This window comes from Conger conger, chromosome 17 (assembly GCF_963514075.1).
Source record: "Conger conger chromosome 17, fConCon1.1, whole genome shotgun sequence".
NCBI lineage: Eukaryota > Metazoa > Chordata > Actinopteri > Anguilliformes > Congridae > Conger > Conger conger.
In genome coordinates, this window is record NC_083776.1 from 32,812,603 (window position 1) to 32,827,602 (window position 15,000).

Below are 15,000 nucleotides of genomic sequence, written 5' to 3' on the forward strand. Positions count from 1 at the left end.
CCAGAAACCTGTTTTTATTCAAATGCAAGATTTAACATTGAACCTGCCTATCTATCTGTGCCTGAGCTGAAGGTATGAGGTTTCTTTGGCCTTATCAACGTGAACACATGGTTTTTAATGCAAAAAGATGCAGGAGGAGAGAAAATGCAGAAATAAAAAGACACTGCATTGAATAAAGACAGAAATTCCAAGGTCTTTTTTAAAGATTACAAGGGGCGATGACTTGAACCACAACAAAACAGTTACTCTTGTTTCTTTGAGCCGATCGTATTTCTGGGTCTGCAGTCTGTGTTGTTTATTGATCATAATATTTACAGACATTGGTAGCATTGCCAGATTCAAAGAGAAAACACTTAATTTGAATGAAAAGCCGAATGTCATGGTCAAGCTATCTTGCTCAACATGAGCAATTTAAATTTAAAACAGAAATCACTCCAACAGACTTACAAAAATATTCACATTGATCAGAAGCCAAAACATTATTTATAGCTTTTATCCAGCTAGTCCCGCCATTTCACCCGCTATAAAAACAAACCTGACTCCGTTAATTATCGCGTTTCCTTTTTCCCTTTAAAAGAGTGTGAGTGCCACCATCTCAAAATTAAAACCATTTGCACAGAGTAATATATCCTCACACTCCTCAGTCCTTGAAAATATTAAAGATATTAAACAGTAAACAGACATCTATTAATGTGAAAGTCTTTTAAAAGACATTCATTCATTCATTCATTATCTTAACCTGCTTATCCTGAACAGGGTCGCAGGGGGGCTGGAGCCTATCCCAGCATACATTGGGCGAAAGGCAGGAATACACCCTGGACAGGTCGCCAGTCCATCGCAGGGCACACACACCATTCACTCACACACTCATACCTACAGGCAATTTAGACTCTCCAATCAGCCTAACCTGCATGTCTTAGGACTGTGGGAGGAAACTGGAGTACCCGGAGGAAACCCACGCAAACACGGTGAGAACATGCAAACTCCGCACAGAGAGGCCCCGGCCGACGGGGATTCAAACCCAGGACCTCCTTGCTGTGAGGCGGCAGTGCTACCCACTGCACCATCCGTGCCGCCTTGTGTTGGGAATCCATTCCCATTGCACAGCCTGCAGTGTGCAGGGATCATCAGACTGAACCGGCTCATACCCCCATTGCACCCTGGATCTGATCTGATGACAGAGGGACTGAGAACCGGCCACACAAGAGCTCTGTATAACACACGGCTCTGACATCATTTTACACGTCATGTGGGGAAAAGAAACACATCATGCTTTCAGTTATTGCTTGTGCACAACAGTCCTGTACAATTCATTTTCTTTTTGAAAGAATATAAATGTGTGTGTTTTGTTTTCATCAAGTGTGTGTGTGTGTGTGTGTGTGTGTGTGAGTGCTCATGTTTGAGAGAGAGAAAAAGAGAGAAGGAGGGAGAAATTTGGCTCCGAATTAAAGTCAGAACAGACCTCTACAGAGAATAACAACTCTGCTCCAATGCCCTGTCTGCCCTGCTCTCAAAACTTTCCATCTCTTTCTTTCTTGTTATATAAACGTCTGGCTGGAGTTTTAGATGGAGACAGTTTCAAGAAACAATTACCAACCATTTGTGACACAGCCTACATGTTAATATTTGTATTCCCAAAAGATGCCTTCAAATTCTAAAAGATCAGAGGCAATGTGAGCATTTCATTTAGTTGACCTGCCCCCTCCAACACCCTCAGATCCGGCTGTAAAAATGCCTCGTACAAGACACAGCTTATTAATCTTCTATCTATAGCACCACAATCGCTGTCTGATTTATAACCTTTAGTCTCTATAACACTATATCCCCTGTCAGTGCTTTCAGTGCCTTATCTCCTGTAACTATTATAATTGGTATCTATAGCACCATTTTTTGTTTCAGAATTGTTAATGTCTGTAGTATCATATTGCATCTACTGTCTGTATTATAAGTGTTGATGATGTTTCTGTGTTAAACTCATTTTTAGTGGTATGTTTTTGATTTCTCAGCGGTGCGTTGGTCAAATAGGCTGAAACGTGGTAGATCCCAACATGTCAGTGCATTTGGCTACTTTGAGGTGAAGCCATGCGTGGTGTTTACGAAAGCAACGTCATGAAACAGGTCGAATTAAAGTGCTGGAGCAGCCTCATTTAAATGTTCCTGCATTTGATCTTTTAAACTCATACTGTCACTTAAAACACTGTCTTCTGTCTGGAACAAAATTGGATGACATTTTATTAAACAGACGTGTTTATCCAAAAAAAAATCTAAATTACATGGACGAAGTCCTTTCCCTTCCAGTATGTTAAATGATACTCAGTCAAAGACTCAATTCTGTCCTCCTTGCCAAAAAAACCCCTGAAAATAAAATCAGTAGGTGTATTCATTAAAAAGCTCCAGAAATAAACTCAGCACCCTGATAAATCGATGACTTCTATTTGCATTATACTAGTCCATCAGCCAGTTGGCTAACATCCATACCTCTCTCTGCAACATCAGGATAATTCAACAGTTTTTAGCTTCTAAGCCCAAGATGCATTGCAAACGGATTATGCGCTCACGGCGGGTTTTCAGCAGCCCTGGCTGGTATATTAGCGCTTTATTAATTACTGTGGCGGTGCGGTACCTTTTGGAACAAGAGAGAGCTGGTCTGGCACTTTCTCTGAGAGTCTGGCTCACAGTGTCTCTCCCCATTAACAAAAGCAAAGTCATTCCTCTCCCAGAACAACATCCTTGGCAACAACACGACACACACGTGTGTGCTTGACGAGGAATCAAGAGTGACATTTCTACACTGCTGCATTTTTTACTTTATGCTGTAACAATGCTGTATATTAATTTTATCCAGTGGTTTTCATTAAATCAATTAAATTACAATTTTCAATTAATTAGTATGCAGTAATGTCAAGCAAGTTAAGCAGTGGATCAATCACATGAACTACAAATCTACAATACAGGGACTGGCATAGAAGAACTACACCTCCCAGAATGCCCTGCCCGGACGGAGAGTCGGTCACTCTCACCTCGTTGATGAGGAACTCCAGCTGCAGGACGGCCGCTCCGCTCTCATGCTGGCAGTAGCAGTCCACACCGGGCCGTCCCAGTCTGATGACATCATCAAGTCAAGGACTCCAACACACAATAAATCAGTCTGGGTGGGCAAGGCCAATCCCAGATAAATGCTCAACACAACCACACTGGGAGAGGCACGGACAGTGAAATGCTGTAGAGTTAAAAGGAAAGGAAAATAAACGAATACTCAGAGATAAAGACAAGATCATTAAATCCTCACACTCACACACATACACAGTGATGTCCTGTTTAAAATGTGTGTGTGTGTGTTTGTGTGTGTGTATGCATGTGTGTGTGCGTGTGTGTGTGAGTGTGTGCATGTATGCGTTTACTTATCCAGTGAGTACAATGGAAAAAAGCTAATCATTATGAGCTGCTTGAATTTTCATTGAACTAAAACAAGAAAAGCCAAATTGCAAGAATTATCTCAAAAATAATAACCGTGTGTGGAGGGGGGGCTCTGTTCTCTATCAGCTGCAGACAGAGGCCCCGGGCTCCGGTGGCTGCCTTCCTGTGGAGGATAAGCGTAAAGGTGTGTGAGCAGATAGCCTGGTCTCTGTGGAAGCTCTCTAACTGGCTCAAATTCTCCCTCGCTCTCTGCTGCAGACAGGCCTGCAGCAACACTGAGGGCACAGAATCACTGCTGCAGCAACACTGAGGGCACAGAATCACTGCAGGAGCAACACTGAGGGCACAAAATCACTGCTGCAGCAACACTGAGGGCACAGAATCACTGCAGGAGCAACACTGAGGGCACAGAATCACTGCTGCAGCAACACTGAGGGCACAGAATCACTGCTGCAGCAACACTGAGGGCACAGAATCACTGCTGCAGCAACACTGAGGGCACAGAATCACTGCTGCAGCAACACTGAGGGCACAGAATCACTGCAGGAACAACACTGAGGGCACAAAATCACTGCTGCAGCAACACTGAGGGCACAGAATCACTGCAGCAGCAACACTGAGGGCACAGAATCACTGCTGCAATCTCTATGCTAAGTAATTAATGAATGATAAAAACACATGTACTCACATTCACACACCCACATACACAAGCAACACACATGTACACACACACACACACATAATTCCAGCGTTACATGAAGCACAACCTCTATAAACAGCACTGTGGTTAGCATTAGCCTTCTAACCAGGCTATAAATATATCTTCAAATGGGATTCCTTGCATTGATTTTTCTTTCTCCCGACAACACAGTGAAATCAATAGGCAGCTGGGAAGATCATAACACTGTCCTATCCGTTCAGGCCAGACGCGCGAAGCAGATGTTATATATCAATCACGGCAGAATCATGAAAGAGACGCAGCCACGGAATGCATGTCCTGTCAGACAGACGGAAAGATACCGACTCCGCCTTCAGACACTTCAAACGGTCGCTCATAGGAAAAAAGGAAAATCTTTCCATTCACAGAAAAAGATAACAACAGGGAGGTGTGCAAATCTCTGGCCTATGCAGGTCGAGGAAATGAATTTCCCCACGCTCATCGTGATAGGACGTGGAATGCTTTGTACTTTAATGCGTTTAATGATCTGTTTTTTATCCCCCCTACCTAGGAGTCACAGGACGCCACACTGCAGGGTAGACAGAAGAACGAAGGAACCCGAAATAAGACTGCAGAGGTGTCACATGTCAGCCAGGAGGAGTGGTGGAAGGAGACAGGAGTGAGACGCTGTTGTGACAGACGGCGCTGTGCGATTCGCTGTCTACTCTCCGCCCAGGGAAAACCGCTCCGTGCCTTTCAGCCCACGTTCCTGACTTTCCGGACTTTACCGCACCGTCTGAGGGCTACAATAAGGTCCAGGCACAACGGCTGACTTTGGTATCAACGGCTGTGCAATGCTGGAATGCGGCATGTAGCGTGGTGGTTAAGGTACATGACTGGGACCCGCAAGGTCAGTGGTTCGATCCCCGGTGTAGCCACAATAAGATCTGCACAGCCGTTGAGCCCTTGAGCAAGGCCCTTAACCCTGCTCCTGCTAATCAACCGTACATCACACTGAATAGGAGCGTCTGCCAAGTGCCATTAATATAATGTAACGTAATGGAATGAAAACGATATTTAAAATGTGATATTATAAGAGCAACACATAAGCAAAACGCATAACTAAAGCAGAAAGGCAATGCACATTACGTACAAGCTTGTTTGTGTGCCCTGAGCACACAAGATATAAACAATGACAATAATATGCAGTAATACTGGTATGAAGAGGGTGGTGAGAAATCGCGTGCTCTGTGAAACCCGCTGACACCGTTATGGTACGCCATTTGCAGACACTTATCCACAACGACTTACACAGATTACATTTATGCTGTTATATAGCTGGGTATTTATCCGGTCTATTCAGGTTAAGTACCTTTCCCAAGGGTATAATGGCAGCCTCCCTACCGGGGCTCAAACTCCCAGACTCTGGTTTACAAGCGCAGCTCCCTAACCATTTTACTTCACTGCCTCACACACATACACAGTGATGTCCAGTCTAAAATTAGTGTGTGTGTGTGTGTGTGTGTGTTTGTTTACTTATCCACCGAGTACAATGGAAAAAAGCTAATCATTATGAGCTGCTTGAGTGATATAAAACACTGCGTGATGTATATCACTCGCCAATAAATTCAGTGATTGCAATTAAATGGAAGACTGTTTTTAATAAAGACGCATAATACAGTGCCTAAACCAGGTAGTTATGTTTGCTAGTGAAATACCTGACCTGAACTGAACGTCACGGTCTACCTATGACTATGCGACAGCCTGCAGAATAAGATTAAAGCAGCAGCCCATGTCATTGTATAAATGTACATAACTAATGGCGTGAGAGAGCGGGCGTGGAGAGGCCATGTTACTGAGGAGCCTGTGCTCCGTTAGGCAGGGCTCTGGAGAGAGGGAGCGCCGGGGGTTTCCATGGTTTCTGGTCAGGAGCGGAATGAGGTCGCCGCCTTCATTTCTGCCGACGCGCGATTGCCTGTTAATTGTCCTTGAGTTTAATTACCTCCGAAAAGGTGGCCACTGCAGGCAAGTCACCGCCCTCTCGTGAATAAAGGGCACGGGACGTGTCGCACGGGCGTTTAGGAAAGACGGATGTCTCCCCCGCACACCGTCACGGATTAGTTTCTGTCCCGTTTGCCCTTAGATAGAGCTCAAGTGAGCAAGAGTTAGAGCGACTGCATTGAAACTGCTGTTCAGAGGCGACGTGGAGCAGAACGTGGTATTCAGAGAGTTTAACAAAAACTCGATTTATTTGACCTTATGTCTTTACGCCTGATTTGGAGAATTGCAGTTAGACTTTCTCTTGCACATACACATACACACATGCACACATACAAACACAAACACACACACACACACACACACACACCAACACTCACACACACACACACACACAAACATAAACACACACACACACACACACACCAACACTCACACACACACACACACACACACACACACAAACACTCACACACACACACACACACACCTCTGTGACAAATCAGTGCACTTTCAACCAGTTACTTTCACTTTCACACTGAACGGTTAGACCAGGGGTCGGCAACCCTGGTCCTGGAGAGCCGCAGGGTGTGCTGGCTTTCGTTGTTACTTGGCATTAATTGATCAATGAAAGCCGTTGATTACACAGTTAACCTACCTCACCTGGTTTCTTGGGCCTGAATCGGTTGCTTATTTTAAGGTGGAGACGAAAGCCAGCACACCCTGCGGCTCTCCAGGACCAGGGTTGCCGACCCCTGGGTTAGACCATTGAAGTCTAAGATTACTTCCATAGGAAGCCCACGGTAAGGAATCATACATTCGGCATTCGTCTTGCTCGGGGAGTTTCTGATCCGAAAGCCATCCGCTGACAAATCCCCCCACACTCTTAATGCCGCACACACACCTCTCCTCTCACCTGGCAACCCTGGGCAGAGCGCTCTCTAAGGCGGCAAGGAGCCTTGGAGAGCACTTCCTGGCATGAACAGGAAACAAACAGAATATTATTCACTTCATGAAGCTGGCCCTATTCTATTCAGCCAGTGAGCACAGTCATGCCAGCCTTCCTGCACTAACAGGGGCATACGGACCTAACACACAGATGAATGCACTGGAGATATTTATAGAGAAGCTCTGTGATTCACCCAGCAGAATCATTCTGCAGGTACAGGTCTCGGTTTTCGACTGCAGTACGTATTACAATTCATGCAGTGAGTCAGGCCCGTGTGCAGACTTCCTCTCATTCAGAGAGAGAGAGAGAGAGAAGGGGGGGGTGGAGTGAGAGCGGGAAAGAGAGAAATGAAAGGCAGAAAGTTTAGGACTGAAAGAGAGGTAGAGATGGAGAGAGAGAGAAGAAAAGCTGGGAGAGAGGAACAAAAAGACTAGGGGGTGGAGAAGAGGGAGAAGGGAAGATAAGAGAGGGAGACAGGTGAGAGAGAAGAGAGGGAGGTCCAGAAGGGATTCAGGGAGCGATGAAGAGAGCAGCAGAGGGAACGAGGGAGGAGAATAAACAACAGAGAGAGGAGAGGTAAGATGAGGAGAAGGGGTGTGACTCAGAGAGCGGCCGGGGTCTGAAAAGGAGACGCCTAACGGTGCTGGAGTCACGGCTCCCGCATGAGTCACGCAGCCAGGCTCACGCAGCCAGGCTCCCGGCGTCCACAGCACCCAGAGACGAGCTGCCGGTCTGGGCTTTCAGACCCTGCAGTGCCGGAGAGGCTTTAATAATGCAGCAAAACCGCAGTCCAGCTCTCCCCTCCAGTACGTTCCACCGCTAAACCGTACTGAGGGGGTCATCCCCCCCCTTCCTGCCCTCCGTCCACCACCGACACGCTCTGCTCTGCTCGTCCCGGGCCGGAGGAGAAGGCTCATTACGCTGAGTTACATTTCGAGCATTTAGCAGACGCTCTTTTTCCAGAGCGAATTAAACTGCTCACGTTCGCTTCATACCACATCCGTTTATTCAGCAGGATACTTACGACGGCAATTCAGGTAAAGAGCTCGCTCACAGGGACCACGGCAGTACCCCAGCTGTCAATGAAACCAACAGCCTGGAGCTACATGCCCAGTCCCCTAACCACTGTGCTGCACTCCACCCCAAGCCCTGCTGAAGCTCAGTGATGTGTTTGTACTGAAACTGCAGCCTTGGGGAACCCATGGCTGTCTCTACAGCAGAGACACGTTACCCTGGGAAGCCCTACCTGTCTACATGAAGCACAGTCAGGCCTACCTGTCAGGTGATGCATCGCCACGGGGACTCCTACCTGTCTCCATCCAGTTTAGGATCAAGCTGAAGATCCTACTGGATGCATGCACAAAGTCAACTTCACATCAAGCCCAACATGACACTTACAGTGTGGGTATAGCAGTACTCGCACTGCTTTATCCAATAGCGGTGTGAGCGGGCGCTCCTGGGGAATTCTGGGTCCTGTAGTTCACAGCAGTGTGCACAAGCTCCCGCGGTGAATCTGTCTGTCAAATAGGAGTACTGCAGTGCCTCGGCATGATCTCACGCGTGACTCTCTAACTCAGCTCTGAGCTCCAGAGTCCCACAGCAAACTGTCCGTTCAACCAGTCTGCACCCTCTCCAGGTTACAATCCTCTACAGTTCTCAGCACAGGTACACAGAAACGCTAGCCGCATTAACCGCAGATCAGATCGACATCGCTAGTGGGGACACACAAAAAATACTACTCCCCGTTCCTCTTGCAGCCTGAGGGGGAAGGACTTTTGCACTGCTCTAGTAATTAGACAAGCATCAAGTATGTCACCTCTCCATTTTAATTAAATTGAATCCAAAGGGAATAAAAAAGAGGGGCATTAGACCCAAGTTCTCATTTATATGAATATAACATGAATATGTCAGGTATTAAGAGCTAGGTAATTCTTTCAATATACTCAAACAGACATTTTAAAAGAGCAAGGGCATTTCTAAAGTAATGCTGGTTTTTGTTTGTTTTTTGTTGTCACTGGGCACTTAATTGATCGATTAAAGGTTGTTGTATTTAAGGTGAAAAACCAGCAAGCCCTGTAGCTCCACAGAACCAGGGCTGGCCAGTCCTGTGCTAATACAGATATCACAATTAGTGTGTGTGCTGTGGTCTTCTTTAGGAAGTGAGAATTTATACGTCTCAAACACACTTCTACCTCAAATAGACAGAAAATGACATTCTGGGTGAATATGCATGCCCTTCCGCTGCTCTTAGTTCAGCACACTGTACTGTGTACTGTACTGTGCTGGATCGCCTCTACCTGATCTCAGATCAGCTGAGCCCTGCTCACTCCAGCAATCTGTACTGTGCTGGATCGCCTCGACCTGATCTCAGATCAGCTGAGCCCTCTCTGCTCTGTCAGGAACAGAGGGATCACTGCCCACAGTTGGACCCAGGATCAGTTAACTGAGTCTGAGCCACATCCTCAGTAGCAGACTGGACCCCATAGCACACACCATGGTGCAGACTCCACACACAGTAGAAAAATCAAACAGTAATTCACACATATAAACACACATTCACACACACACTAAATTACTAAAATCTACATGCAGCTGCCACAGTCTGTACAGTGAGGGTGGCCTGTAGCGTAGTGGTTAAGGTACATTACATTATTGGCATTGACATGACTGGTACATGACTGGGACATGCAAGGTCGGTGGTTCTAATCCCGGTGTAGCCACAATAAGATCTGCACAGCCGTTGGGCCCTGCATTGCTCCAGGGGAGGACCAACTGTAAGTCGCTTTGGATAAGAGCGTCTGCCAAATGACATGTCATGTTATTAACAATTGTTAACCCTACAGACATTACAATAAGGTCACTTCAAGGTCAGGAGTGGTTCTCTCACCACCACTCAAGAACAGGAAGGACTTCTCCTGTCCTCAAGGGCCAGGGTGTTACACTTTCTCCCAGGTACCTTAAGGCATAACCTGGAGGACACAACAGCCTGCTCTGAAAGACCTCTGCTTGCCTGTGAATGAATGGAGACTCAGTGGAAAGTGCTTCAGTGGAAAATCCTACCGTTTCATTCCACGGTCTTGCTCTCCCTAACCCTACCTGCCAGGCCCCACAGGCCTGTTAACACTGTGCTAAATGTGGAAGGACAAAGGCCAAAGGTCAAGGGTCAAGTGGCCATCAGTTGGGTCAAATAACTGAATGACAGAAATCAATGAAAGCTCACTGATGCTCATCTGCTATTTGTAGGATGTGACACATAAATATGGGCCAGAGTTATTGAGTGTATAATTTCCCTTCGGCATGTGGCCTACGCCACAAAAAATATTTGTAAAAAAATCTACTAAGACATATTTTGATTCAGAAAAACCAGTGTCCTTCAGCAAAAACCAGCTTTCACTCAACTTGCATTTCCTTCAGTTATTTTGTCATTATTCTGTGCCTGGGAGCTGCAAGCTTCCCTGCTGATCCAATCTGACAGCTTCATGGAGCACGGTGATCGAAATGAAGATGAGTCAGACCTGCATCCAGCAAACACACCACATCAACCCTGCAGGGACTGTGCTCAGAGCATAACACTCCACACACAGCCCAACACATCACACACACCCAAACACACTCCACACATACCCCAACACATCACACACACCCAAACACACTCCACACATACCCCAAAAACCTCCACACACACCCAAACATACACCCCAACACACCACACACACCCAAACACACTCCACACATACCCAAATACATCACACAGACCCAAACACACTCCACACATACCCCAACACACCACACACACCCAAACAGACTCCACACATACCCCAACACATCACACACACCCAAACACACTCCACACATACCCCAACACATCACACACACCCAAACACACACCACAACACACCACACACACCCAAACACAGTCCACACACACCACACAGAACCAAACACACCCAAACACACACAACCAATACACCACACACACCCAAACACATAACATAGACCCAAACACCCCACACATCCAAACACACGACATAGACCCAAACACTCCACGCACACCCAAACATACCACACAGACCGAAACACACGACATAGACCAAAACACTCCACACAGACCAAAACACTGCACTGAGAGGCAGAGAAACACTGCCATCATAAGTCCAGTCAAGCAGACAGAGAGCCCCTGATCCAAACATGTTACAGATTCGGTTCCACCATGCTACAGAAACTCACCAGCATCTAACCACAATGATAAGAATTCAAGCATTTAAAAATAAAACATTTACTTTCATTGGTGGGAGAGCCTGGCCATGTGACCACATTCCAGAGCAGGTGTGAATATGCAATCCAATCTGCTATTTGTTATTCCAGGTGATAAACTGCTAATAGCTTGAGCCTCAATAAACAGCATTGATGTGCTCCAATTCCAGTGTCTCCACATCAATCATGCATGCTAATGGACTGCACTGCTAGGCAAACTGCCATTAGCAATGCTTTGAGTGCATTTTTAAAAAATGATAGCTTAACCTAGTGTCAAGAATGAGACAAGTAAACAAGAGGATTCTTCCATCACAGCGTCTAACTGCATTTAATTACAAGTGTGTGGCAGTTCTGGGGGTGTCCAATGCAAATCTGAATGGGAATTACAAAATAGGGGACCTGTACCTCGTATATAGAACTGATCCAATAGTATCCATACAAAACCAGTGAAAAATATTGCTTCAGTATCACACATTTCAAAGAACTAGAAGAAGGTAGTCATCTTGGTTGTGAAGGGGAATGTTTCCTGTCTAAAATATCCTCAGGATATGTTGTATTATTCTCTCTCTCTCAAAAGGGAGAGAGGGGGGTGGTAGGTATACATGTGGTGAAGGGATTTTGTTGTTCACCCAACTTTACCACAACAGCACAAGCCACACAGTTTGGTTTGTAAAGGCAGGAGTCTTCAAGCTGGGACATCTGATAAACGTTTTGACTACAGACTGAAGACACAACGGTAAATGGTAGGCATCTATATAGTGCCTTTATCTAAAGTGCTGTACAATTGATGCTTCTCATTCACCCATTCATACTCGCACTCAAACACCAACGGCGATTGGCTGCCATGCAAGGCACCAACCAGCTCGCCAGGAGCATTTGGGGTTCTTGCTCAGGGACACTGTGACACACCCAGGGCGGGAATCGAACCGGCAACCATCCGACTGCCAGATGACTGCTCTTAACGCCTGAGCTAATGTCACCCCATAAGAAGAGATTGGGGTGAGGGTGAAGGGGTTAACCAGGCACTGTTTCCCCAGAGCACGCTGTGTGCCTGGGTAGCAACACGTTGCAAAGTATGTCACGTTTCCGTTAGCATCACTCTATGCCCAGCCAGGTAAGCAGGTGGGCAGAATGTTGGGTGATCAGCGTGCAATCCCAGCAAATGTTCAGCGGTCCAGCAAACTACTTCACAAAGGTCCCGAAGGGGGAACTCCAGTGTAGAGTACTCATGGGATTGTGTTGACTGACAGTGTGGCTTCCAGACTCACTCCATCGTTGCCATAAGGAAGAGGACACATTCCACCATTTCACGTGTATAATGAATACCCCAAGGCCAGCGTTGTACTATAACAGGGTAATGGCTGGTTGGGACAGCTAGAGGAGGGAGAGATATCGATATTGTTGCGGAGATATTTGCGTTTGCAGATTAATTCAGGGAAATGTTACTGTTCTAATTTAGAGAGCAATGGTGATGTCCAGAATGAGGTTAGAGCTTGGACTTCATGAAGTGAGCCGGAACCTTCTGAGGTTATCTAAGCGGTTCTCTCGATTGCGCTCCGGTTTCTGTGCTCGCTCTCGCTCTGAGTGACAGCTCAGGTGGTTGATAGACTGCTCTCTCGCCGAAGCCGCCCGGCCGCTCTTTAATTATCTCCTCTGATTGTGCTCCTCACATTCTGGGGAAAGGGGACCTGATAGCCAGATGATACACCTGTTAGCGAACGGGAGGAAATTAATGTTGAAGAATGACTCGCCGTCTCGGCGCCGGGCCACGTGGGAACATCCGGCGCGCGGAGGAGGGAGAGGAAGAGCCGCGATGGCGGAACGATAACCGCGGGCCACAGGTGGCCTCCTGCAAATGAGAAGGAAAAAAAAACGCAAATACCGCGTGATTGGATTTGCGGGCTTCTCTCAGGTCCCGAATCACGGCAGAATCAGGGAGAAAAGATAACCTGTCACTGCCGGGACTCTGCCGTGGGACCCGTTATAATGTCTCCATCGCATTCCTCCTGACCCAACGCTTTCTCATCTCAAGGCTTCCTTCACACCAAAAGGCCAACATCTACATAAACCAGGGATTTAGATGAACAAACATTTTCCGTTGTTTTGATTAATTTCTTCCTTATTTGTCTGCAATAATGTTGAGTTCTGTTGAGTTTGGCCATTGAGCATTAGAGAGAGGAACGACGTTGGGTTGGCGGGGGGCTTAATGACTGCCATCATCAGCGATAAGCACACTCTGTTCTTCTCTCCCTCCTTCCCCCTCCGCTCAAAATTTCATTCCGCCTTTGACAGGCCGGTAAATAGCACCATTCGTTCTCCACGCTCCATTTAACGCCAGAGAGATGAAACACGGAGGGATAATGTTAACTCTGCCAATGACCTGACCAGGACTTTGAGCCCATGGAGGACAGGAAGTGGATTTAATGGGACAGGACCGCTCAGGGTTAAATTCACTGCCTGCTCCGAGCAAGGCTCTGACAACGCTAAACGACTGATTCACTTCGACTCGCTGTCGTCAAAATCAAGAGGAATGCACAATAATTGCAGGCCCTGCTGCTTGTTTACTATGTTATTGTATTAAGGTACTTGAAGCTCTCTTCAGCTACGATGACTGGGAACTCAAGTCAAGATGCCGATTTGGAAAGTACAATAATGTCTTACCTGCAATGGGTCTCTAACCCACAATCCTCTGGATATGAGCCTCAAATTGACACCCATCTGCTTATGAGCGCTCCACACCACTGCCCTTCAGTAACAGGGTAGTCATTACATTACATTACGGGCACTCAGCAGACGCTCAAAGTGCATACCCATAACCAGGGACAAGTGCGCTGGAAACCATAGAGGGAAGTGTGGATCCAAGTGCAAGAAGTGACCACATAGATGAAACACTTAGACCCTGTAGATTAATCTCATGAGAAGAAACCTTCTAAGAAGCAGCAATCAAACAGTTTTGGCAAATACAACACTAGCAATAAAACACGTATACCCAAGCGCGATAACTACGGTAAACATCTCACATAGCTAATTAGAGATTACGGGGCGGAGATCAAAGCTCGGGAGATCAAAGTGGGGACAGAGGTCACAGGGCTGAAGGTTCAAGTTCCAGAGCGGGACTAAAAATACAAATATTTCTTGTGAGAACCACTGAAAAGCACTCTTAGATTCAGTTACATAATGTATGCACCTCACTCTGGCCATAAGAGCTGGCTAAATTGTACAAGGAAGATCTGCTAGAATGGGAATGGCAAAAATGTATGGCATAAAAGCAGCCAGTCTCTTTATACTCTAAGGTGCAGAGGCAAAAGCACAGACATCTTATAACTTTTATTGGAATTAACTTCCACAGAGAACTTACATTTTATCAGAAAGGCAACCCTCTTATGGGACTGTACCGTACAGAATTATGGACAGAATTATGAGTAATTACAGAGATTTCAGAATTACATAAAATCAATATATCATGACTCATCCTCACTTAGGTGAGCTCACATTGCTCAAATAAATTGCCAGTGAAAATCGTGTCCCATCGGTCGTTCATCAAAACGATCCCAGTTAATAACGAAGCCAGCTGAAGCAAAGTGACAACTGCCCTTTGTTTCAGCGATGTGGAGACCAAAAGCTCAACAGACAAACCTGCTAAATGCAGATTTATTATTATTTTTATTTTACATTCTTTAGTAACAGGCTCAGCTGCCTTTGAGGAGTTTCACTGAAGGACTTT

General features: G+C 46.2%; 1 protein-coding gene across 1 annotated transcript in view; it reads right to left on the reverse strand.

Moving 5' to 3' along the window:
* The window catches only part of LOC133116947 (syntaxin-binding protein 5-like), a 116,224-nt gene that overhangs the window by 68,351 nt on the left and 32,873 nt on the right, over positions 1 to 15,000 (reverse strand). Inside the window, exon 3 of the mRNA XM_061226979.1 lies at positions 3,021 to 3,102. Coding sequence (XP_061082963.1) covers positions 3,021 to 3,102 — 82 coding nt within the window. The remainder of the gene's footprint in view (positions 1 to 3,020; positions 3,103 to 15,000) is intronic.